Source organism: Chrysemys picta, chromosome 7, assembly GCF_011386835.1.
Source record: "Chrysemys picta bellii isolate R12L10 chromosome 7, ASM1138683v2, whole genome shotgun sequence".
Lineage (NCBI taxonomy): Eukaryota > Metazoa > Chordata > Testudines > Emydidae > Chrysemys > Chrysemys picta.
In genome coordinates this window covers 96841144-96867228 of record NC_088797.1, presented here as the reverse complement: position 1 = coordinate 96867228, position 26085 = coordinate 96841144, and the positions used below count along the sequence as shown (strand labels likewise).

The window sequence follows — 26085 nt, the reverse complement described above, 5'->3', positions numbered from 1 at the left end:
AGATTCAGATTTAGAAATCACTGCTTATAAAGCTCAGTCAGTTTTAAGGATCATTTTCTAGAAAACCAAACACACTTCACATTATTTTTGCACTGGCATATATAGTTCTGCTTAAAAGAATCAGCTGGGCTTCATTTATAAATATCACAATGAAAACAAACTAGAGCCAGCAGCACAGTCAAGCTCATCTCTGCCCATTCTGCAACATGTCTGCCAATGTGCACTTCCATTGCACAGCAAGGTGAAGATTCTCTGAAGAACTGAAAACAATGCCTAAATCAAGCCAGGGATAGCTGATAAACATTTCACAACTCCTCAGTCTACCCCTACAAACCTCACTGAAAACAAGGAAACAAATTATGAATCATTTGCTGTCTAATCAGAATCTGAATCACAAGCAAAAACAAAATAGTATGGACCTAGAAGCAGTTCGGGCACTCTGATGTGGGACACAGCAGGCTATAGCTTGTTCTGTTGAGCCAGAAAACCAACAATGATGGCAGTGGTAACGAGTAAGTCAAATATTGCAATGATTGAAGCATGGGTGTGCACCTGAAAATCCACAAACCATATTGTTTTTATACAAATTCATTGAAAGAAAGCAGATATAAAACTTAGCATAAGCAAGACCTGGAAAATGTCATTTGTCTCTCTTCTTTTACAGGGCTGTGATAAAATAAACATTTATAATATTTATATTTGTGGAGAAACAGGTTGTTTTGACATGCAATTTGAAATGGAAGGTATATTTTAAAGATCCTCAGGGTAGAAAAAATTTCACTGAGAATCGTGGTACAGTTCTGTGGCAATATTTCTGTAACTAACAGACATGATTTTCTTACTGAAAAATCTACATTTCAGTGTTTCCATGAGCGTCACAATGTGGCTAGAGTATAGATCCAAAAGAAATGCCTTGATGATTGATGGTTGAGTTAAATGAGTAACTTAAAAAAATGGAACTTGGGGCTTCATCATCAATGGTAAAATATTGCCTCTGTAATGGATAGCTTTGCCCGCCACAGCACAAAACTTTCTCTTCTCAGTATAAAAATTGGAGACAGGCTAGTGCAGTGGTTCTCAACCAGAAGTCCGACTCGACATACCCCTGGGAGCACACAGGGGTACGTGGAGGGGATATATCAGCTCATCTAGATATTTGCCTAGCTTTACAACGGGCTACATAAAAAGCACTAGTGAAGCCCATACAAACTAAAATTTCATATAGACAATGATTTGTTTGTACTGCTCTATGTACCATACACTGAAATGTAAGTACAAGATTTATATTCCAATTGATTTATTTTATAATTATATGGTAAATATGAGAAAGTAAGCCATTTTTCAGTAGTAGTGTGCTGTGACACTTTTGTATTTCTATGTCTGATATTGTAAGCAAGTAGTTTTTATGTGAGGTGAAACTTGGGGGTACACAAGACAAATCAGATTCCTGAAAGGGCTACGTAGTCTGGAAAGGTTGAGAACCACTGGACTAGTGGATCCATGCAGTGGTGAATCCACTGGGCTCACCCCACCATGAATCCTTTCTGAATGGCAGCCCTGTCTGAGCTGCGCTCCACAGCATACAGGCTGTAGTCCACGAAAGCTTATGCTCTAATAAATTTGTTAGTCTCTAAGGTGCCACAAGTACTCCTGTTCTTCTTTTCACAGCATACAGGGTGGTGCACCCTGTTCAAACTCCACAACTCTTGCCTCCCTCTGAACAGCACAACTCTGTAAGTTCCACTGCAGGCAGGAAACTCCATGCCCATAAGAAGGGGACAGCATTTGATTCATAACAGCATCAGTACCTTATTACAATGTGCATGGCAGATTAGCCATTGGGCCCATTGGGCCCGTGCCCAGCGTCCCCAGCAGAAGCGGTGGGATGGGGGAAGCCCCCGCAGCACCCCCCAACCCTGTCCCCGGCAGAAGCTGTGGGACAGGGGAAACCCCCTTAAGGCCCCCCGATTCTCCCCCGGACCCTATCCCCGGCAGAAGCAGCATGAATTATTTGTATTAACAAAGAGCCAAAAAGATGACAGCCATCAAACTTAAACAACTCCAGTGATTAGGGAGCATATTTGTAAAACTCTGCCACTTTCAGAATTCTCTGACCATCTCATGATAGTCAAGTATATGGAGACTTGACCTAAAAAGAAGAGAATATGTTTGTAAGCTTTAAGTAGATTCTGTTCCAATCAGACTGCTATCTGAGATCTTCATCTTCCAAAGCAGGCTCTCATTCTCTCTCTACTATGAATAAAGGGTTTAAAAATGCCAGCACCACAACAACAAAAAAATTACCTCACCCACCCCGTCTCTCTAATATCCTGGACTAACATGGCTACACTGCATAACACCACAAATGTCTAAATCAGAGGTCCCCAAACTATGGGGCATGCTCCCCTAGGGGGGCACAGAGGAACATTCGGGATGTGGGGCGTGGCTGTGGCCTGAACCAGCCTCCATGGAGGTAGGGGAGAGAGCATTGGCCCCAGCCTCGGCTTCCTGTCCATGTTGGGGGCCTGGCTGCCACCCAGCACTCCACTTCTAGCCCTGCACCCAGCCCCATGCCCAGGACCACAGCTCCTGGCCCCATGCCTGGGGCTCTGCTCCCAGCCCCAGCTCCTGGCCCCACCCCTGTCCCCAGCTGTGGCCCCAGCTTCGGCCCCCTTACCCCTGTCTGAGTCCCTCCCCTCCCAAAGCCATGGCCCCACTCCTGGCCTCAGTTCCAGGGAGGGTTGCGGACAGGAGTAAGCGGGGGGAGAGGTAAAAATTTTGGGGACCACTGGTCTAAATGGTTTCTGTAATCAACGTTAAACTGTAATATACTGTTCGGCCACTAGCTAACTTCAGCCATACCTAAAGAGACAAGGTAGGTGAGGTAATATCTATTATTGGACCAACTTCTGATGGTAAGAGAGACAAGCTTTCGAGCCAGACAGATCCTTTTGTAATTGTCCTTGCCATAAGATCCTTTTCCATTTTGGTCAGTCGAAGGCTTGGGTTTCCCATGAGTTTATGTCAATATTGTAACTTCATGTTGGCTTTGAGGGTGTCTTTGAAGTGCTTTTTTCCCCCACCCCTCGTTCATTGGCCATGGCTCAGTTGTGAGAACGTGACCTGCTTTGGGAATCAATATTCAGGCATTCGAAGAACATGACCAGCCCAACGGAGTTGGTAGTAGATGATCATAGCTTAAATGCTGCAGGTTTCGGCTTGGAACAGAACACTGATATTGGTGCATTGGTCATCCCACTTGATTCGGAAGATCTTGTGGAGGCACCATTGATGGTATCATTCGATAACCTTGAAGTGTATACTGTACAAGAGATACAAGAGATACTGTACATGATTTCACCACCATACAAGAGAGCAGGGATAACAACAGCCTGGTACACAAGAAATTTGGTTTGATTCTTATTGTCACAATCTTCAAGGGCACATTTTCTGAAGCATACGAAAACTGCACTGGTGCATTGAAATGCAATAAAAGACATTACCTCACTCTCCTTACCTCTATAATATCCTGGGACCAGCACAGCTACAGCAACACTGCATTCAGCTATACATAGCAGTACATTGAAGGCTCTTATGGAAGAGGCATCTCTGGAGCATCTCTCTGAGAAGCAGGCTCTGTAGGACGTCTACATCTGTTACAGGAGCCTGATCTGCTAGTAGCAGCCCTGCAACCTACTATGTACAAGACAGTTTCTTTTGGCCATATTCTGCACAAAGCTGGGATTTCCATTCTAAGGATCTCACAGTTACAATACCTTATAATCTTTAAAGAGAGCAAAGCAAAAAGTAAGTGTAGAAGATACAGCTCTATGGCACTGTTATGTTCCTTTTCTTTAGCTCTGTAGGTAGCTGCACACTTTGTAATTCAAACTGAATTATATATAAAAAACAGCACTCCTGAAGGATGCTCATCAGAACTTTGTTTCTATTTCTACTAGGTTTGGCATAGCCCACAACAATGGTTTCCCACGCAGCCTCATCCAAACGTTGTTATGCAGTACATCTCCACAATATGAATTAAGAAAATATTTCCATGAGGACACTAATACAGTCCATGTTGCACTCATCTGATGCCATCACTTTTTGCCTTCTTCTTTACCTTCTCTTTTCTATCATATTCCAGGCTTGGAAAGATTCTCCCTTCTTTTGTTTTAAAGGCACCGATGTAGTGGGCTGACATCATCCTTGGTATTCTTTAGTTCCATGAACTGAATCTTCAGTAGAGAGTGAAAGCCTTCAAAGGAATTATACCAGGAATAAAATTGACCCAATAATTTTGCGATGACCATTTATCTATGGGCATGTCTATATAACGTGTCAGTGTGCAGTAACCTGGGGCTGATAGTGTGTTTTGCATCAATGCGCACTAGGGAACTTTTAGTGTACAGCAGCAGAGTCCATATGGACAATTAATGCATGGCTCACTGGAACACTGAAGATTTACACCCCAGTTTACTGGGCACTAACTCGTTGTATGAACAAACCCTAAGGTCCAGCCCAACAAGAAGCATCTTTACAGTAAGACACTTAAAGAGCTCAATCTGTTTAGTTTATCAGAAAGAAGATCAAGAAATGACTGTACTTTCGGGGGTGGGGGGAATACCTAATGCTAAAAGGATGTTTAAATTACCAGAGGAAGACATAACAAAAACTAATGGCTGGAAACTAAAGTCAGATAAATTGAAATTAAAAATAAGGCAGAAATTTTAACTATGAGGCTATTTAACCATTGTAACAAACTACCCAAGGAAGTGGTGGATTCACCATGTCTTAAAGTCTTCAAATCAAAACTGGATGCTTTTCCTGAAATATATGCTTTAGTGAAACATAAGTTACAGAAGTAACTGAATTAAATTCTATGCACTGTGTTAACAGGAGATAAGATTAGATAATCTAATGAGTCCCTTCTGACCTTAAAATCTATGACTCTTACATGCCAGAAGTAATCTTGAAACTCAGTTATGTACATAGCCATTCTCCCAACCTTGGTTGCCTAGGCAACCCAGGGCTGTGTGAAACTCTCCACTTTTCTTTCTCAAGCAAAGTTCATTGTTCCTCAGTTTTCTAATCTGGTAAATGGGGATAATGCTATTTACCTCACATGGGTATGATAAGTTTAAATGCATTAATGTTTGCAATGTTCTTTGAGATCTTCAAATTAGATGTACAAAGTAAAGTGCAAAACATAGCCATGAAATATGTCTTTCTAAATGTTTGACTTTGATTAGTTCTGTTTTACTATTCTTGCTATATTTATGTTTAATTTTGAAAATGTAAAAGTCTATGTACAATATTAAATGTATTAATACTTATATTATTGTAAGATCTTTAGAGCAAGGACAATTTCTTTCTACATGTTTGTATAGCTCTTAGCACAAAAGGGAACTAATTTCAATTGGGGGCTTTAGGTACTATTGTAACACTAATTAATAAATAAATAATAATCATGAATGGTGATAGGTCCCAATACTGCTCCCACTGAAATAAGATCCTTTCTTTGTTGTAGTTGTAATGTATCTAGATGCTTTAAACAGCCAGCTTTCACTTTTTCTTCTAAAAATGATCAAATCAGGCAACCAAATAAATTTCTAAATTGAACTTTATTGAATATTGTTTATTTTGAACATTCAGTGATGCGCTCTATTTAGCAGACATGTGAGACAGGTAAGGGTGTTCTTTAAAAAATGCAGTGTGGCAAAAGCTTTGCATGGTAGAATATTTTGTTTAGAAATGACAGTTGTAGGCATTCTCTCATACTCAGTAATATTTTCCATGTGTGCCTTTTTGTTTTTCAGTGATACAAACATGTGCAATAAAGGCCAAGGATAGAAATTAATCTAACAGATTTTGTAGCAATGCTTTTGATGGTTTCACTCAATTTCATTTTCCAGTGGATACTGGCTTTTTTACTTCTCCAGTCACTTGTAATATGTAAAGCACAATTCCCAAAGGTTTATGAGGTTGTAAGGATCCAGAAAAAGATGACTGTTTCTCCCCACACATGCACATTCCACCCCACACCCACTCACCCACCCACCAGCAAAACATAATGCTGTACTATTTTTGGTAACAAGGAAGGGCCTCCCTATGAAAACAGAAAGCAGTGTATTTTCTCAGTTACATCAACTTGCAATCTAATGCTGTGTTGTGCTCAGTGTTTTTGTGGTGATGCAAGTCTTTTTTTTTTTTTCCCTCCCTACAGCTGGTTGGATTTTCCCCATCTTACAGCACCTCGCAGGTCCCTTCTCTGAGCAGTACGTTGCCTGAGTGAGTAGAAACACAGAGATCAGCTGCAGGTTTCTATCTTCAATAACAGATACAGAGGGAAAGGGGAAGGGTTGGAAAAGGAGAGACAAATATTGACTTGGCCTTATAGAAAGACATCCAGCGACTGAATAAAGAAGCCCTGTTCATGTTTTGGGATATTCTTTCAACTGGCTGGAACCAGAGTGGATCAAAAGAATGGGAAATGCCAGCAGACCCTTTAGAAGAATTGCTTATTTCCTATGCCTTTTATGTATGCTTTTGCTGACTGAAGGGAAGAAATCAGTGAAGCCAAAATGTCCTGCCTGGTGTACTTGTACCAAAGATAATGCTTTATGTGAAAATGCCAGATCTATTCCAACCAGCGTTCCGCCTGATGTTATCTCACTGTAAGGGCTGTAAGCATTTGGTTATTTAATTTATTATTTAAAATGAACTATTATGTTTGGTGTTTTCAGCGCAGTCTGAATGATGCTTGCAGTAGAGAATAAACCTTCCGCATTCACAATCATCAGATAAAATGTTAAAATGTGTGTTACATCTCCTTCTTCTATACATGTACCTTTTTCTGCCTTTTTCTGTATTATGTGAAAACTGTAACAGATTTGTTTTTATTTTTAATTAATAGTAGCTATGTAAAGAAATTATATTGTGATTCACAGCTCAGTGTTGTAATGATGAATATTTGAGATCACATTAACACAATTTTTTCCCCCTTCTTTCCAGATCCTTTGTGAGATCTGCTTTTACTAAAATCCCAGAAGGGAGTTTTTTGCTCACACCGTCTCTGCAGCTTCTGTGAGAAATATTTATATCATATGATTATTTGTTATGAAACATATCTATCCATAAACAATATAGTAAGGGTCTGAATACTCATTTTATAAGAAATAGCAAGGGTGGATCCATTACACATCAAAATACACAAACAGTTAGACTTTGAAGTAAAGGTAATTTTGAAAGATGGCATATGTTTAATGGGGTGGGGGTGTTAAACTGTATGTACTTATTTGGTGGTTTGGGGGGTTATTAATTATTAATTATTATTATTTGCTGTCAGTGCTAGTTGGAATAGATTAAATTCTGAAGATTGCTTTCTGTGATGACAGATATGCTATCCTCTTATGTATTGTACTCTAATGGACGTTACTGAAGGGGTCTGAGCATTACCACAACTATGCCTGTTTCTTTTCTGCAATCTTAGGGCCGAATCCCCATTGATGAGATGTTCAGGATGTCTCAGGATCAGACCCTTAATTTCAATGGGATGAATCCTGAAGTCCTTACTCAGACAAAACTACCATTAATTTCAGTAGAAGTGTAGACACTTCAATAGGAGTTTTGCCTAGGTAGGGACTGGATTTGGACCATCATTTGTTATTTTGCATTCTCTAAAGTAGAGAGAGTGATGAAAACTGTAAATTCTTAAGCAGTCATTGCAAAATCACACACTATGACAGTGTGTGCACTGAACAGAACACTGGAATATTGTTAGATGTTTAGATTCATTTGTGTGTAAAATTTTACAGATTCTCCAGAGAAATAGCTTTCTAGAAAACTGGAAGAGTGATTATATAATCACTAGCTGTACAAAGATATAGAAGACGTAAACCTGAACTGTTTGTACTGGGTTTGCTATCAGTTTGAGATGTATCCAAATTTGTTTCAGAAACCCGACAAGAGACTTTTTTCAGTCTGTTCAAAAATGAAATAGGACACCTGTGTATGACTGATTTCACATGTGCAGTAGATTTGCTACAAAGTGAATTTTTGATGTATTAGAGCACTAAGGCTGTTACATTAAACTGTTGGTGCTAGGGTAGCTGAAGCCATGACTCAAGCTGTGCTTTTCTACCTCAAGTGGAGCTGATAAGGAGGTGCAGGCACACTGTACAATTTTGGATACAGGGTAAATAGGTAAATGTAGTTACTATGGAAACCTGAATACTGTTCCATTGTGCATTATTCTCTACAAGATTTTCCAAAGTGCTCACAGATTGCAAAAGGGACAAAGCCCACATGACTTCTGAGCTGGGCCTTCCAACAGAGAGAAAATGAAGTAGCTGTATTTGTATTACGTTGCTTGTATGTCAGTAAAGTGAAAAGGACATCATAATCCTCCCTCTTGGCTGTGCTATGCCACCTACGCTTAGCAATCCTACATCTAGCATGGGCCATAGAATAGGTTAAGTGGGGTAGACTGAGAGCTTCTTGGAACAGGGGCCGTCTTTTTGCACTGTGTTTGTACTGCACCTAGAACAAAGGGGTCCAGGTCTATGACTAGGTCCTATGGTAATAAATAAATAAATATATACCTCAGGCTGTATTTGCATGATATACCATTCACTTCACTAACACATGTAACACATGTTGTTGCTAACAAAATGCTGCAACATAATCTCCAAACTTACAAAAGCAGTTTTTGTTCCATTGTGGGTTTTGACAAGTAGTACGCTAAAACAATACAAACTATCCCCAGATTGCTCACTTAAGAAACCAATTTGTGATTTAGAACAAAAAAACCCAACCCATTCCACAGTTGGGAGAAGAGGGATGAAAGAAAACTTAACTTCATATACACCCTGATGCTCTGGTTGGATTCGAGCAGCTTCTAAAACATAGAATATAGGCAATGCCAATAGACTAGAGGGCTCATAAACTATTTAAAGGGATACTATCCTATTCCTATATACTACAAAGAGGGTAGATAGTGATCAAATAAAAAGTACCCTGAGACAATTATGTTAATAGTAAATAAATAAATATGAATTGCAGGCAAGCTATGATGCAGATCTACCACGTGGGTCTGATGGCAAGATTTGATCTCAAGCTTTTGAAACATACATGTGAAGAAATCTTTCCTGTTAAAACCATTCCTATAAATCTATGTCAAACTCTTTAACTGGAGAAAGTATAACCTATAGTAGCAGAGCTAGAAAATAATTTAACTTGAAATTATTTTTTAATGCAGGATTCCAAAGAAGAAATTAACTCATTAAGTTAAATATATTAATTCATGCTTTGTAATGTTGAATCTTTGAGTGCCTTTGGATATTACACTATAAGTCCATGTTCCCTTGAAGTCCAGCTGATTGTAATTCCATTGAGGAAATGTTCAACTTCGTTGACAATCCCCTGGCATATTAGGGGTGTGGCAATCCAAAACTGATTTAAAATCGCCAAATGCAAACTTGTCTATTAATTATAAATAGGACAGAACACTAATCAATTTTATGAAAGATTAAAAGATTTTTATAGGAAAAATTAAATGTAATGGCAGTATATGATAGACAAAAAGAAAAATATATACATATATAATATAATGTATATATAATGAAACCTGCACTATGAACCACCTCCAGTAGGCAAAATCCATTTTAAAATATGGTTCTACTCTGAACACTAAGTTAAAATGGCTTTAAGGGATCCATGCTTATTATATCTCAAATATGCTCATTTCACAAGTTAAAGATTTTTCCTAACTGCCAGCTCTGCAAACTCATCCTGGAATCTGAATGTCAAGCTAAGGTCTTCTCCCACATCACCATCAGAAATAAAGGTTCTGCAGGGCAATTCAGGCCCTTTAAGATACCTGTGCACCTCATTGTCTTCTGGGTATGTCTTTAGTAATACTTGTGCAGTCCCATTAGTTTCATGGAGCTTGCATAGGTAACTGATTGGCCTGATAAGCACGTGCTTAAGTCCTACTGTACTCAATGGAGTTACATCAATTCACCTCAGCTGAGGATCTAGTCCTTAGTCTAGAAAGCAAAGCAGTTTTCTGCTCCCTAGGGTCAGTGTTTCTCAACCTATTTACCATTGTGGGCTGCATATGCAGCTCTCTATGTGTTATGTGGGCCACATCCACACAGTACATATATTATCTGTATGGCCCTAAGGATATCACGTGGGCCACAGCTGTGTGTTGATTATGCTGCTAGCAACCCGTGGGACACAGGTTGAGAACGATTGCACTATACTATGCCATATATGGGCAGTGCACTTTAGCCATATTATCTTGCAACCCTTACACAGACAAAACCTTCAATGTGGTCACTGAGAGTTTGGTCTGCATGGGGACTTCTAGATCATGCTCTAAAAAGTATCAAAATCTAACCGTTTATTTTGTATTTCCTTATGCAGGTTATTTACATCAAACTCTTTTGATGTTATTAGCGATGATGCTTTCATGGGCCTTCCTCATCTAGAATATTTGTGAGTGGACAAAATGTTTCTAGAAATATGGACTAGGTGGGATTTCCAACTTACAGGCACTGCTTTAACCAAAATGAATTTGTGACCCATTACAGGTTCATCGAGAACAACAGCATTAAGTCAATTTCAAGAAATACTTTTCGAGGACTGAAATCTTTAATTCACCTGTAAGTAAAATGTTTTCATGTATTACTTAGTAGTGTGTATTTAATTTAGTAACTGAACCACTGTGTGGTTTAATTTAGCATTTGATATTATATAATCATTGACGTTTGTTGCTTAAACAATGTCAATATTCATATTATGTAGACCAGAAATGGCAAAAAAAAAAAAAAAAAACCTCCTCAGCCAGGCCATGTCTATCCCACCCTGTGCAGGAGGAATAATGCAAAAACTGTCCATTTGGCTGCTTCCCCTTCTCTCCCACACACTAATCAGAGGAGCAAGAACAGGATTATGATCTTGCTGTTCAAGAATTGTTTTAGAAAGACAATCAGCTAAACTAAGAAAAGCTCCAATTTCAAGTTAAATCAAGAAACAAAAATACAGAAGTAGAAACTGAAAGCATGTGAGCCCAGGACAGTATTCTAACACCTGTAACATTGAACTGCAAATTTATGTACAGTATTTACAGGGTCTGATTTATCAAAGCTAAGCTACTGTCATGTTTAGTCAAAAGGTGTGTGGCATTTTCAGCCAGTTTTTACAAACTATATGTATTCATATCAAATTAATTGTTTATAAAAAATTGGATGAACTTCCTTTCAAAATATAGCAGCTACCTTTACTATATAGAAAAATATACCAAAATATTGTAAGAAAATGAGGCTGTGTTATGGAGATTTTGCTGTCTATAAAGTCTAAATAACATTAATTGTCTAAAATGTGTGGGGTGTGCCTAACATATGTCTGAATACCCTACTCTGATCATTTGCATTCACAGGCATATATCTTGGTGTATTTGTCATACGAGGGGGAGTGTATTCTGACCTTTTGTCCTCAATATAATAGCCTCTAAGAGGTGTACAGGGTCATTTGGCTTTTTGTTTCATATATGGTCAGATGCAGGGGAAAGCACAATTTCACCTACATATGGTGAATGCACAAATGTAATTAATTACATTTCACCCAATTCTGCATCATATAACAAATGCATCATAGGATACTACAGACCAGGTCCTTATCTGGTGTAAACTGAGTTCACTGTGACTATTGTGTAAAGTTATTCGCAGGCATAAACATTTTTAGGACTGGAACAATAGAGAGAGAGAAACAGAAGATGTGTGGTATATACATAAAAATATGTCTACAGGTATAATTATGGCATAGTTAAAAAAAGACAGAGGATGGGATAAGGTTGTTGATAACCTGAAGGGCCTGTAAACTGAAAACATTTAGGAACATGAATAGCTTTACATGCACAAATTATTTTATTTATTAAATTATTAAATTATTTATTTTATTAATTTATTTATTATGTGGCTGCTGCTATCAGTGTGCAAGGTGTTTTTCCAGCACAGAGGAAGATACTGTCCCTATTCTGCAAAGCATACAATTTAAAAATAACATCATGTCTTAACTGTTGTGCTGGCTTGTAGGGACCCCTCAGTAGTTTTCTAAGGGAAAGTGTATGTAGGAGATGAGACAGTATTCTGAGCAGCTATTGTTGTCTGCATGTGGTTGCACACATAATCTTGAGAAATGGGTTTATATATCATGCAGTTTCTTCACATGCAGAACTAATCTTCAATATGTGAGTTGTATTAATCTAGATGGAATATATGGGCTAAAGGTGTTAACATAACCCAGTCATTGTCAAACATTAAACAGTGTTAAACAAGATTCAGGGTTTGGTATACAGAGACCTCAAGCCTGCTTAAAGCCATGGCAAGCGCATCATTAAAAATCCTTTAAACCTTGTATTAAAGATAAAGAAAAGAAGGAAAACCAGGTAAAGCATTTGAAATGTAAATATTAAATACGGTTTCCATTTTGACATTTTTTGTTCCCTTTACTGGAGAGAGTTTTTAGAAGGAAAACCCCCCTTGTCTGATAGTCTCTTAACTGAGATGGGTGAGAGCTGTTGTTGTTTCTATTGTTAAAATCCGATCCTATTTCAGCCCAGGGTGTTTGGGATTCAGCTGAAGCTGGTAGAAGTGGCAATGTCATCAGGGTACTTTTTTTTGGCCCTCTCTGATCAGGGTATCTCTCAGGATTAGATTAAAGAAGGTCTGGGGACCCAGGAGATGGTAGGGGTGCCAGCCATGATGGTGAAGCCTGCTCCAGAAGCCAGTTTTTCTCCAAGAAGTCTCATTCTTTAAGGACCCACAAAGGGAATTGTGGGTGGATTAGCCCGTCTTCCCTTATGATAGTTAATTCATGTAGAACAGCCTCTGCAGAACTAAAACTACTAGAAACATCTAAAGGGGTTTCACCTGAGAGAAAGGATTCATATTTCCCTGGGCTTCTGCAGCAATAAAATAAGTTTTATTACTAACTTTGCTCTTTTGAGGGGTCTTTTTGGAAAACATTTTAACTTACAAGCATTTACTGACCTCAAAAAAAAAAAAAAAAAAAAAAAAAAAAAAACAGGATACAACCATGGTCAAAATCAAAATGCAAAATTAAAAATCATGGATCATGAGAGGAAAAGGAAAAAAATAAAAGTTGAAACACAATTAAAACAAGGCACTTGGATAAAGTGTTTGAAACAAAATCAAAATAAAATCCTGAAACATTAATGAGAGTGAAACAGATGCAGTTTCTCATGCTTTGTGCTCCTAATCTTTTTAATGACCTTTTACTTCCCAAACCCAATTATGAAAACATTCAGTTGCTTGCCAAGCAATCCAATTGCCACATTTGTATAACCCTTTGAGATTTGAGTCACAGCACCAATAAATGTCGTATTGATCTCAAGGGCCAAAAGAGTTAAAAGATGTTATAAACTCTTTCACTGCCCAACACTTGAAACAGTGTTACAAGGGTTTGGGGAGTGGGAAGGGGTTTCTACAGAGACCCTGGTTTACTTAGTTTCTCTGGCAAACACCCAAAGGCACTCATTCTAAAGCGGGAAATGTATTGATTAAAACACAAGAAAGAACAAGAAACATTTATACTAAAATGAAATTGAGTAATTATGCAAAACAATCAAAAGCTATTAAAGTTTTTCTTCTTTTGGAGGTAAAATATCAGTCTCTTATACCAGCAACCTTTCTGTGATGAAAAGGAAAGGGTTAATTTTACTCTCAGTCCTGACGTGTGAAAGGTATTTACTTCTGTGGAGAAGAGGCAGGATAGAAAGGGTGGGGGAAATATAGCTTTTGTTGATGTCCTTGGAACCAGTGTTCTGTTATGAATGGATGCCTTAGACTCGTGTGTCGTCCACAGCAACTGTTGCTGTGGTCCCAGGCTCACATTCTGGTCAAAGACATCATCTGGGTTGGCGCTTTTTTCCATAGACAGGGCAGGGCTGGATAAACCATCATCTCACTGTGCTGATGCGTGCACTATAGTTGATTTCAGGATCCAACAAATAGGTGAGAGAGAGCTTAAACAAGAGCAACACCTGATGACCTTCCTCTCAGAAAGAAAATCCTTCGGTCAGGTCTGCTCCTTCTGTCTTGGGGTCAGGGAAGATGAGATGAGACACGTTGAGTCAAGTCAAGATGAGATTTTTCTAAGTATTTTAAAGACACTCCTCTCCCCAAAAGGGGGTGGAATGTGGGTGACATAGTTTATCCCCTCATTATTTTGTCCACCAATTGGGGCTAATATTTGACACACCAATTTTGGTTCATTAATTTCCAGACCTGCATTTTCTTGTTTGGACTCATTCAGTCTTTCTGTCTGATTTTCTTGCACCAGTTTATAACACTCTTTATTGAAAATAACTTGACCTACTTTTCATGGATAATTCCCAAATAGGCAAAAAGTTATAGGCCCAATTGTCACAACAGAGTTTTGCAGGCAAAATAACTACAGGAGCAGGCCCATAAACTACTGAATGTGACCACTTTAATCCTTGTTTGTACAATCCTTGTCCTTTCCTAGAATGTGTCTATAGACACATACTGAGCATAACAAGTAGATTCTCTGAGGCACACTCCACTTGAGGAAGAGCAGAATACTATTGTCATGCAAAATACATCAAAGAGATTCATGGTAATTATGCATACTGATGAGTTCTATGAAGTGATGGCAGAATATGACCTTTGTTCTGTATACTCCGCCCATTTCCTTTTCACAAGTGAATTTTTGCAATACAGTAAAATTACCCAAATATCTGTATTTTTCATTTATGCAAATAACTAATAATTGGAATGTGTCCCCACTGTAGCGTAGTCGCATCTATTCAAGACAATTCATTTTGCAGAGTGGAATATTTTTTAAAAGCATAGGAGTGGTATAATTGCATTTCTGACTCATTTAATGCCATAACCCTAAATTGCAGAATATTTTAGTGTAGAAAATTAGTTCCATGAACAAGATGTAATTTTGATGGCATTTTTGAAGTTTTTCAGAAAAGCAAAATGTCATTCTGAGGTTTAAAATATGGGCCTTCAAACATAATTACACACGACTGAACATTTACTTCCTCATTAGCATCCATCGTTTCCAACTAAGTGTTTTCTGCACAGGTACTACTAAGAGCACCATCTAGAGGTTACATAATAAAATCTTATGGCATGTTTTCTAATAATGGAAGATATAAAGTGCCAACCTTTCATCCAAGAATCTGCGCAATGTATAAATCTAGATTTTTTTTCTGTTAATCTGATTCCCATTAAAATGATGAACTTTTGGTAGCTCTGTATCCATTATGGTGCTCTGCTTGGTATAATCCAGTGATCAAAGATTACATAAGGCTGTGATTCTGCATGTTCATATATGTGCTTAACTTTACACGTGTGAGTAGTTCCATTGACTAATATCAAATTACTCAAATGCATAAAGTTAAGCAAATGCATAAATGTCTGGCAAATTTGAGTTTATAAATTAGTTGCAATAAACCAGTTATGGTCTAAATGTAAATGGTTCCACAGAGGGCATATTACTCACACACAAAAACATTAACCTTTAAGCTTTAACCTTAAACATGTGGTTATGTGCTTTGCTCCATCAGAGCTATTGTATCTAAATGCCTCCTTGCCAGATGTGTACAGTTTACAAGTAAAAATAGTTTTTATTTCTAATGCCCAGTGCCACACATTCCAACTGGAATCTGAAAATCATGCTAGCTTCTTTCCTTTTCATGCATCCTCACCAGTGACAAAGGTTTTGCTGACCAAATTAAGCAATGACTCACAAAGACACCACCACATTCTCTTCTAGTTATGCCCTCAGTGACACTTGTGAAAACCTTGCATCATCCATGGGCTTACACGGGTGTACCTGATGGAAACAATGAATTAACTATTTTAAAGGTATGTTCACATCTTCTATCCAATTTTACCAGTTGAAACTGTTGGGTACTCTCTTAGTTTAAGATAGTTTTCTTGACAATCAAAGCCATAGTATTGTTATTATTTGCTGGTAAGATAATTTTTTATCCCTTACTAACCCAAGCAAGAAAACTTTTAGGCTTAACTCAATATTGACCTCCAATTTCTGTTTTATAAACTTATTGACTCCCAAAAATGTTAGTTACTGGATATTTTCAGAAACCATGAGCCAATGAGAGCTATTTACAGTATCATGGATTCAGTGTTTAAAATAGATTGTAGTTTCTAGAAAGTGGACATGGAGGCAGGACATTGCAATATTATAACAACACACTGGCTATCCAGAAGGGAAGACATTTGTGTGTCCAGTCATGGCTAATCATTTTAAAATAATGGTGTTGGCAAAATACCAGAGATGATCACATTTTCTATCACCCTGAGTGAAGTACTGTAAATGCTACAAGAATGTTGAAAAGCAAGAGAGCAATAGGAAGTGTGAATATATCTTAGCAGAAGAAAAAGTCACAAGGTAAATGAGATATTCTTTAAAGTAATTTTGTATAACTAAGGATTGAAGTACATTATTGTTTTTACCATAAAAAACAATATTGCATTTGTAGAAATGTATTATCTGATGAGTTGATATATCTTCTTTTACAGGAGCCTTGCAAACAATAATCTCCAAACACTTCCAAAAGACATATTCAAAGGGCTGGATTCTTTAACAAATGTGTAAGAAATCAGCAATTTCTTATTTTCAGACACTATGGTTAGAAAAAACAGGCCATTACCTATTGGTGATGACTGCAAGATATTGTAAAGTACTTGATTTGGAATTTTGGGTATATTAATTTTCACCTCTCTTTTAACTTCTTTAATGATGTAAAATATACAAGATAGATCTAGTAACAGGACACTCCCATGACCCAGTGGACATTCAGGCCAGTAGACAGTGGGAGGATCCTATCACATTGGTGGGTGAAGGTGGTAGATGCAAGGGTGGATTTGATTTATGTTTATTACTGTCAATAATTGTATAATTGTATATTGTATAATATTTCCCAAATAATATTTTATATATAGATAAAATAAAATAAGAATTTTGTATGGTCATAATCCCAATAATATGATACTTATATATGGCCATTGAAATAAGAAAAAGACACATCCTTCATAATGCAAAGAGGACATGATATGAAAGCAGGGAGAATACTTGATGAGAATGAGAACATTTCAGGTTTCCAATATAATCTAACAGGAGGCTATGTTTAAATGCAATGATCATTTAAAAATCTCAGTACAAGTACTTTACACCTGGCTAACTCAAATTGCAACCAAAACAAAATGTAAACTAGTTTTAAATTTTAAATTTGTAAACCAAAGTATCTTAAACATTTATAAAAGTACAAGATATATTTTTGAAATATATGTTTGGAACAGATCTTGCAGTCATTCCACTGGAAGAGTCCCATTAGAGACAATGTGCAAAATTCTAGCTCCCCAAGTACACTCACACAGACGTTAGACTCAATAGATACCTAATGTTCCCTGCACTAGTAAGTCCTGGAGCTGGCCCAATGGCACTCCACGGCTATGTAGGGCATAGATAGCCAAGTGATCATGCTGCTTCCCTCACCCCTGCATGCCTTCTAGAATCTGACAACAGGCACCATGGGGTTTTGCACTGCTTCTGTTAGCAGCAGTTCTGCAATACCTCAATATAGTTCTTCATCCACATTCTCCAATCCTCCCTGAGGCCTTCTTCTGGAGTCTGCCAAGTGTATGTAGAATGCCTTCGAACACCGCCAGTCAGCCACTATAGTTCCCCATATACCCACATATACTGGGTGCTCTTCACAGGGCACCCAGTCCTGCAAGGCATTTGACACCTCCTACATAATGTGAGTTGAGGGTCTCAGCGTCTTGTAAGAGGCACTCAGTATCTTCCAAAGGCCATAGTTTAATGCAAAAAGGAGTTCAGGTTATATCCCTTGTGACCTAAATGAGCGTGTTTAAATGAGGAAGAAGAGAAGAAAAAGGGGTAAAGCTGACAAACTGTCCACTGACCACTAAATTAATCTATCATGTCACAGTAATTGTCACCGTGTCATCTATAATGTTCTTGTTCAGAAATGCTAAACAATGAGAAACAAAAAAAACCAAGATTTGGGCCAAAAAATTGGACAGGAATTTAAGTACCTGTAAATTTATGGTTATCAGTAAAATACGGAAGAGCAGATATTTCCACTGATTCCCAACCTAAGTTTGTCTTGATTTCCTTAGTATAATTGAAACTATTTAAGTTTTTGCAAGTAGTTTTAACAAACTGTTGTGTTGTTTTTGGTTGGTTGGGTTTTTTTAATTGGTTCAGGACAAATTAATTCAGGAAAGTCCAGCATTCTCAGAAGAGAAAGCAAGGAAATAGTCATTTTATAAAAGTCCTTGTTATTTTAGTCCCGTGATGTTGTGGAAAACAACAGCTAATTCATCATTTTCAGTGTGTGGTTTATGTTTATACAGGGATCTTAGAGGGAACACATTTAATTGTGACTGCAAACTGAAATGGTTAGTGGAATGGCTGGGTAGCACCAATGCAACAGTTGAAGACATTTTTTGCGAAAGTCCACCAGAATATAAGAAGCGTAAAATCAATAGCCTCTCTCCAAAGGAATTTGATTGTATTATTACAGGTAATGTGTTCCAAATTATTTCACCTGATTACTTTAAAATCAAGGCTATATTTTCTAATTAAGGGTCCAATTCTGCAAGTGGTCTGCCTATGGACCTCTCACTGAGTCAACAGGAATTCCTTGCAGATTCAGGCCTGATAAAGGAACCATTTTGTGCATCTATTACTACAGTTTTTAGTCAGACTTTAATGGGAGATTTGCCTGTGTAATAATTGCAGAATCTGGACTATAACTGTAACAGGTAACCTTCTTTTTCAGTTCAGAAAAAATAAGCAGACTTTAAAATTCTGTCTTATTAGCAGGAAAACTAGACTACTTATTAAATGTATTTTTTAAAAATAAATCAGTATCAATTAACATGACATTATTTTAATATGGTGAAAAAATACATGTGGAAAGAAATGCTACCTTTAATTATCAAATGTTATGTGCGCTTTTGCAGAATTTGCTGTTTATGAATCCCTGCCATATCAGTCTCTGTCAGTAGATACTTTCTCCTACATGAACGATGAGCATGTGGTTATTGCCCAACCTTTTACTGGAAAATGCATCTTTCTTGAATGGGACCATGTAGAAGGGTCTTTCAGGAATTATGACAACATTACAGGTATGAATAACGCATGCCAAATAACATTACATTACCTGATCTAAAAGGCAGTGCTAACATTGTCCTTTATCTTTATTTTTGTAGGTACTTCAACTGTTGTGTGTAAGCCCATAATTATTGAGACTCAGCTGTATGTCATTGTTGCCCAGCTCTTTGGAGGCTCCCATATTTATAAAAGAGATATTTTTGCTAATAAGTTTATAAAAATTCAAGATATTGAAATTCTTAAAATCCGAAAACCCAATGACATCGAAACTTTCAGGATTGCAGAAGACTGGTATTTTGTTGTTGCAGACAGTTCAAAAGCTGGCTTTACCACGGTTTACAAATGGAATGGAAATGGATTTTACTCCCATCAGTCTCTGCACGCGTGGTACAGAGATACTGATGTGGAGTATCTTGAAATAGCCGGCAAACCTCATTTAATTCTGTCTAGTAGTTCCCAAAGACCTGTAATATACCAATGGAACAAAGGAACAACTGAATTTGTTAAGCGTCTCGAGATCCAAGATATGGAGGATGTGTATGCAGTGAAACACTTCAGAGTGAAAGAGGATGTGTACATTTGTTTAACAAGATTTATTGGTGATTCCAAAGTAATGAAATGGGGAGGTTCAGCATTTCTGGATTTACAAAGAATGCCATCCCGAGGGTCAATGGTATTCCAGCCTCTTCAGATAAACAATTATCAATATGCCATTCTTGGAAGTGATTACTCTTTTACTCAAGTCTATTATTGGGATACTGAAAAAGCAAAATTTGTGAAGTTTCAAGAATTAAACATACAGGCACCAAGATCTTTCACACATGTTTCCATTGATAAACGCGATTTTCTCTTTGCTTCAAGTTTTAAGGGAACTACATTAATTTATAAACATGTCATAGTTGACTTAAGTGCATGACACTCATAATTCTGAGATTACATCAGACTTTCTACCATAAGTGGACAACATGAACTAAATGCATGATGACTCTTATCCTACTTCCAGATGAATGCCTTTAAAAGTTGAGATTGCTAGAACCAAGTATTACTAGTATCTTCATCTTTAATTGTCAAGTCTAGTGGTGTTGGAAGTTGCATTTTTTAACAAAAAGAAATTAAATTGTTAACTGTTCTTTGCATCCACAATATGTAAATATGCGTGCAACTGCATCTGTTGCTAAAAGTATTAAGATGTACTTTTCCATTTATTTATTCACCTGTTTGACAACAACTGCCAAATAAAATGTTTACATTTTCTGTCTTTCACATTCCAAATATGATTATTTACAGGTGATAATTTTTATTTGTGTATATATTATACACATATATAATAAACAACAAGGTGTGTTGTACATGGCAGTGTTTTTCTTAGGTGTTTCTTTTAATATTATAAGCCACAACAATAAAGCACAAGTGGTTTATACATGTAATCACAACCACATGATAAAGATACAGCATTACACTGCAACCCTATAACTGGTCCTATGCAGACAGACCCTTGCATTCATGTGGAGCTCCACTTGCTTAAATGGGACTCACACTGACATAAGTATGGATCTAATTTCAGGATGGGGCTTTATATTGTGTACAGTTGGGAATTCTTGATTTTTGAATAATGTATGGAGTAATCAGAAGAATAAGTCTTGTTGTCAAGGCTTATCTGCTCCTCCTGCTGGAGCAGCACAAAACAGGTTGTGTCAGACGTGACAACATTGTTCTGTACAGTAAAAGAAAGCTAGGAGCACATCTTCTTTTTCAGTTAACATCTTTTCTATAGCTGAAGTTCAACACATTATTTGCATGGATTCCTTTGTAATTTTATCACTGTCAAGTCTTTTTAGTGTGTTTGCAATTATTTAATCTTCAGCAAGTTTCTCCAGTCCTCTGAATATGGTTAACTGAAGACATTTTTCTGATATCCTGCACTAAAGGTTAGGAAAAGATATTGTCTAGAATCGGGGAGTTTTAAATATAACAGGACAAACTCAAAGCGTGTGTAAGCAGGTGCAATTCCACCTGAGTTACCAATCTGTTCTTAAATTACACCAGCTCTGAATTTGACCTCAAAATCTATTAAAAGATCAAAGATAATGTAATCTTTTGTGTAAATATATCATGTGTCAAATCTGTTTGACACTAATGTCCAGATCCTATTGTTGAAGAGCATTGGAACAACTCAGGAAAGGAATACAAAAATCGCTTTAAGTCACATTAGTGGTCCCCGAATGTTAGGCCAAACTCTACCAGGCCAGTTCCTCTTGGGCCATTCCCACAGCAAAGGAGCCATTCTGGCAACTGGAGATCACTGGAGCATAAAGGTGCACCAATCACACCCCTTTTGCCCCAGCTACACCCATTACAGTGGTCTTATTCCATCTAAGGATGCCACCAAACTGAAGAGATCCTCCAGGAACCATATCTGCAAGTTTTAGGGCAGTTTTGCATTGGAAAAGCTGTACAAAAACTGCCCTAACAATTTCTGGGCTCTGGCCTTATATATTCCTACCTTAGATGTAAATACTTAATTTTCATTGGTATTAATCCCATGAAACCCTATTGACTTTGGGTTTTATGAATGGATAATCAGCTGAACATGAGCTCCCCGTACAATGCTGTGGCCAAAAAAGCTAATGTGATCCTGGGATGCATAAGCTGGGGAATCTTGAGTAGGAGTGGAGAGGCTATTTTACCTCTGTATTTGGCACAGGTACGACCGCTGCTGGAATACTGTGCACAGTTCTGATGCACACAATTCAAGAAAGATGTTGTTAAATTGGAGAGGGTTCAGGGAAGAGCCACAAGAATGATTAAAGGATTAGAAAACATGTCTTGTAGTGATAGACTTAAGGAGCTCAATCTATTTAGCTTAAAAAAGAGAAGATTAAGGGGTGACTTGATTTCAGTCTATAAATATCTACATGGGGGACAAATATTTAATAATGGACTCTTCAGGTCTAGCAGAGAAAGGTATAACATGATCCAATGCGGAAGTTGAAACTAGACAAATTCAGACTGGAAATAAGACATACATTTTTATTGGGAAGAGTAACCATTGGAACAATTTACAAAAGGTCATAGTGGATTCTCTATCACTGACCATTCTTAAATTAAGATTGGATGATTTTCTAAAATATATTCCCCAGGAATTATTTTGGGGAATTTCTATGGCCTGTGTTATACAGAAAGTCAGACTAGATGATAACAATGGTCCCTTCTAGCCTTAGAATCTATAAATGTAACTGAGGGCAGAAGTTGACCCAGTACATTTAATCCCTTATGTATAAACTTAAATATCAATGCTTTTATATTCTTGTTTTCAGGCTCAGACATGCAAAATTTATTTCCTGATTTCTCAGGTGTTGTTTGATACCTTGCAATAATATGCCCATCATCAGGAATGTCTAACATTTTAAAACGTGCTTTCCTGTAATGCTTTCCATGGAATATTCCTGGCATCAAACTGATTCCTGAAAAATGCCAAAGTATTGATATTTTGTTATGTGGAAAGTTTCTCCAAAGAATGATACTGAAATAATTACTTTAACGTATTAGTTTTTCCCCATTTCATGGACTGCAAAAGGAACAATCTTAGTACAAGTAGCGCCACTTCCAAAGACCTGGCCAAGATTCACCTTGCACACAACTGAGTGAGGCTATTTTGATTTAGCCTTTATGGAAAAAGTTGAATTCTAAGAATGACATTACTAATACTTGACTAGTGCTGACAGGTCAACAACAGTGTCAATTCTAGAAACATTGAGCCAAATTAATCTCTGTCATGACTCCATTGACTTCAGTGGAATTATACCAGTTGCAGATTTAGCCAGTGTATTTTAAGAAGTGCTATTTTATGGAGTGACTTAAAATGAATATATTTCAGGAAGTATAGGTATTAGTTTATATATCCACAGGGAGTCATGTGGCCTTGTATTTTAATTCCCATATTTAAAATATGGGAGCGTATACATTTCTGTACTGAATTTGTAACATTTACAATAGGAAGACTCTGACTGGCAAACATGAGTTTCATGATATGAGTGTCTTATTTAAATCACACAAACTAATCCTGAAAGTTGCTCTGCATGGGTGGTCCATTGTGCACACACAGAGAGCCCAAAGGAGCAAGGGTTCACTCACACAGAGCAGCTTGCAGGATTAAAACCTTAGTCACATTCTCTTTCTTGACACCACTAGGAGGATTGACAAATATAGTTGAAAAGCAGCAAAGAGTCCTGTGGCACCTTATAGACTAACAGACGTATTGGAGCATGAGCTTTCGTGGGTAAATACCCACTTCGTCAGATGCATGTAGTGGAAATTTCCAGAGGCAGGGATAAATATGCAAGCAAGAGTGAGTCAGGCTAGAGATAACAAGGTTAGTTCAATCAGGGAGTATGAGACCCTCTTCTAGCAGTTGAGGTGTGAACACCAAGGGAGGAGAAACTGCTTCTGTAGTTGGCTAGCCATTCACAGTCTTTGTTTAATCCTGAGCTGATGGTGTCAAATTGATAGTTGAAAAGCAATCTTTAAGAATGAAGAAATACATTCATTTTGAAGAGTAGGTTCTCTGTTATCTTCTACACTTAAACACCAAGTTTTCTACCTTAAACTAAAATATTGTTTGATTTTAAAAGTCAGAAAAATATTCTATCTAAACAATGTTACTTTAACAAGTTATGATATATTCTACTGAATGTGGTGGTAGCTGAATTCAAGTAGAAATAGACAGCTATACATCTGCTACTCAGTTTTACTGGCAGATAATGTAACATTATCCACTCAGACATTGTGATCAGTCCGCATTTCAGGGAATTAAATGGCAAAGCCAGCCAGCTACATTCTCAGTGCTGTAGTGATGTAACTGTATTCTCAAGTTAGCACTTCCTGGAAAAATATGAAGGGCCTCTGGGAATTTACTGTTTCCCCTGTGTTTAGAGGAATTAGAGTTTGCAAGGGTACCAACGACACACCTAAATTGCAGTACACAGTAATTAGAAAACTAGAGGTATAGCCTAAGATGGTATCGGGTACCAATCTAATATGCTGTGTAGTTGTGTTACTGATCTGACAGTCCCTTTTAAAAAAATGTTACTTTTAATCAGGAACTGGTGATTTGGGAGATTTTAGATGATATCTGAGAGTTTCTAGAAGTTAAGACTCAAGCCTAAATCTGTTCTCTTAGGAAAAGCATTTTCTCTAACTAATCTCTGTCAAACTGGATTTCACAGGCCCTCTATTTGGTTTGCTAATGTACAGAGACAGCATTTCATTGCACCACATACAGAATGGGGTACTTTTAGACCAGAACTCAGGACAGTTGAGCAATCCTTAAAGTGCAGCGGAGTAGAGTTTCAGTAGGCAGCTTTCCATGATGTATATTCCCAACTTCAAGAGACAGGGCACTTTAACTGTCCTGGTGAACCCTTGCATGGAATTCCCATTGTGGTCAGTGGGAGTTCTGTGCAAAGAGTATGCAGCTGTGTTTACACTATTTCCCTGAGACTTGCTTAAAAAAAAAAAAAGTACTTGCTGCTTCTTCCAACATAAGGTGTTATTTCAGGCTGCCTGGTGTGGTCTGTGGTTTAATTGAGCTCCCTAACAGAAATGGCTGACAGACAGTAGGCAAGTACCAAATGTACTTCAGAAAGATAAGGAATACTGAAGGTTATTAATGGATGCACCTAGAGATCAATTTTCTTACATAACTGTTGATTATTGATACCGCTGATGTCATTTTCATGTCTAAGACATACAACAACTACTGATGGAATTTTATTGTATACCTACACTTCTTAGTTATCTTTAAATTTTAAAATGATGTACAGTTATAAAGGAATACACAAATAGCCTCCTTTGTGTTGGAAGATGTTACACACACACAAAATACTTTCAAAATATCTGATTTACATCATGTAAGTATTTATCTTTAGGTAATGTAAACTTGTGAGTTTCATGAATTGCACAGGAAATAAGATACAATGTAGTACCCTCTCATTCTAGTAATTTTCAGCTAGAAGACATTCCACTATGCACCATTCCCACAGAAATTCACTGATGAAAGTCTTCTTCCTCTAAGAAAATTAAATGTAAAAATGGAAACAAGAAAGAGACTGTATTTGCGTGTCACTTCTATCTGTATTCTACTACCTTTTAATAAGAATTTTCTTTATTTCCCTTTTTTCTTATTTCTTGCCTTTTTCTTTGAATGGTTGATAACTACCATAAATCCAAGAATATTTGGGGATGGAAAATAATTATCACAGTTAATGTGTAATATGCTTTGATATGTTCCTATTGGAAGCTAAATGTTTAAGTGTGTATTTATGTCCATTACGATTTATTGTATTAGTATTTAATGGAAAATAAAGACTATTTAAACCACATAAATAACAAAAGTCCTTGGACCGTTTTGGACATTACTGAGAACAGCATCATGAACAATCAGAAATGTCCATTTGTATCTAGAATTCTAAAGCCAACACCTGATAGAAAATTAGTCCATTGCTGAAAGTCAAGAAGACTTTTATTCCTCCATTTCAAGGAAAAGCTTTCTTTAGTAGCAACGAACATTACACTTGTTTAATACATTCCCACACTAAAAATTTCCCTGAAAACCCAAAATATCACCCAGTATATGAGAAATACAGAGGACACTAAGATACACAATCCTGATCTGCTACATCAACACCCATTCCTTGATGTGTCCCTTGTAGGGCATTATACTGTGTACAGTTGGGAATTCCTGGTTTTTTAATCAGAAGACACAGAACATAGGAAGAGTCAGGTTTCTATCAGTACCTGGTAAAAGCTAAAACAGGAATCCAACAAGGAGAGATGGTCATGGTCCTGTTCCCCAAATCA

General features: G+C 37.4%; 1 protein-coding gene across 3 annotated transcripts; it reads left to right on the top strand.

Annotated features, from left to right (window-relative positions):
• Positions 1 to 408: 408 nt before the first annotated feature.
• Positions 409 to 20485, top strand: LGI1 (leucine rich glioma inactivated 1). Of its 3 annotated transcripts, XM_024107302.3 has the most exons (9): positions 409 to 512; positions 6224 to 6288; positions 7012 to 7083; positions 10429 to 10500; positions 10596 to 10667; positions 16605 to 16676; positions 18465 to 18634; positions 19077 to 19241; positions 19326 to 20485. In XM_024107302.3, the coding sequence occupies exons 4-9, from the start codon at positions 10475 to 10477 to the stop codon at positions 20141 to 20143; spliced, it is 1323 nt and encodes a 440-aa protein (XP_023963070.2). In that variant the 5' UTR covers positions 409 to 512; positions 6224 to 6288; positions 7012 to 7083; positions 10429 to 10474; the 3' UTR covers positions 20144 to 20485. The 3 variants fall into 3 exon arrangements, with proteins under 3 accessions (XP_023963070.2, XP_023963071.1, XP_005292600.1); XM_024107303.3 differs by lacking the exon at positions 409 to 512 and having other exon boundaries at positions 5977 to 6683; XM_005292543.5 differs by lacking the exon at positions 409 to 512 and having other exon boundaries at positions 5979 to 6674.
• Positions 20486 to 26085: the final 5600 nt, after the last annotated feature.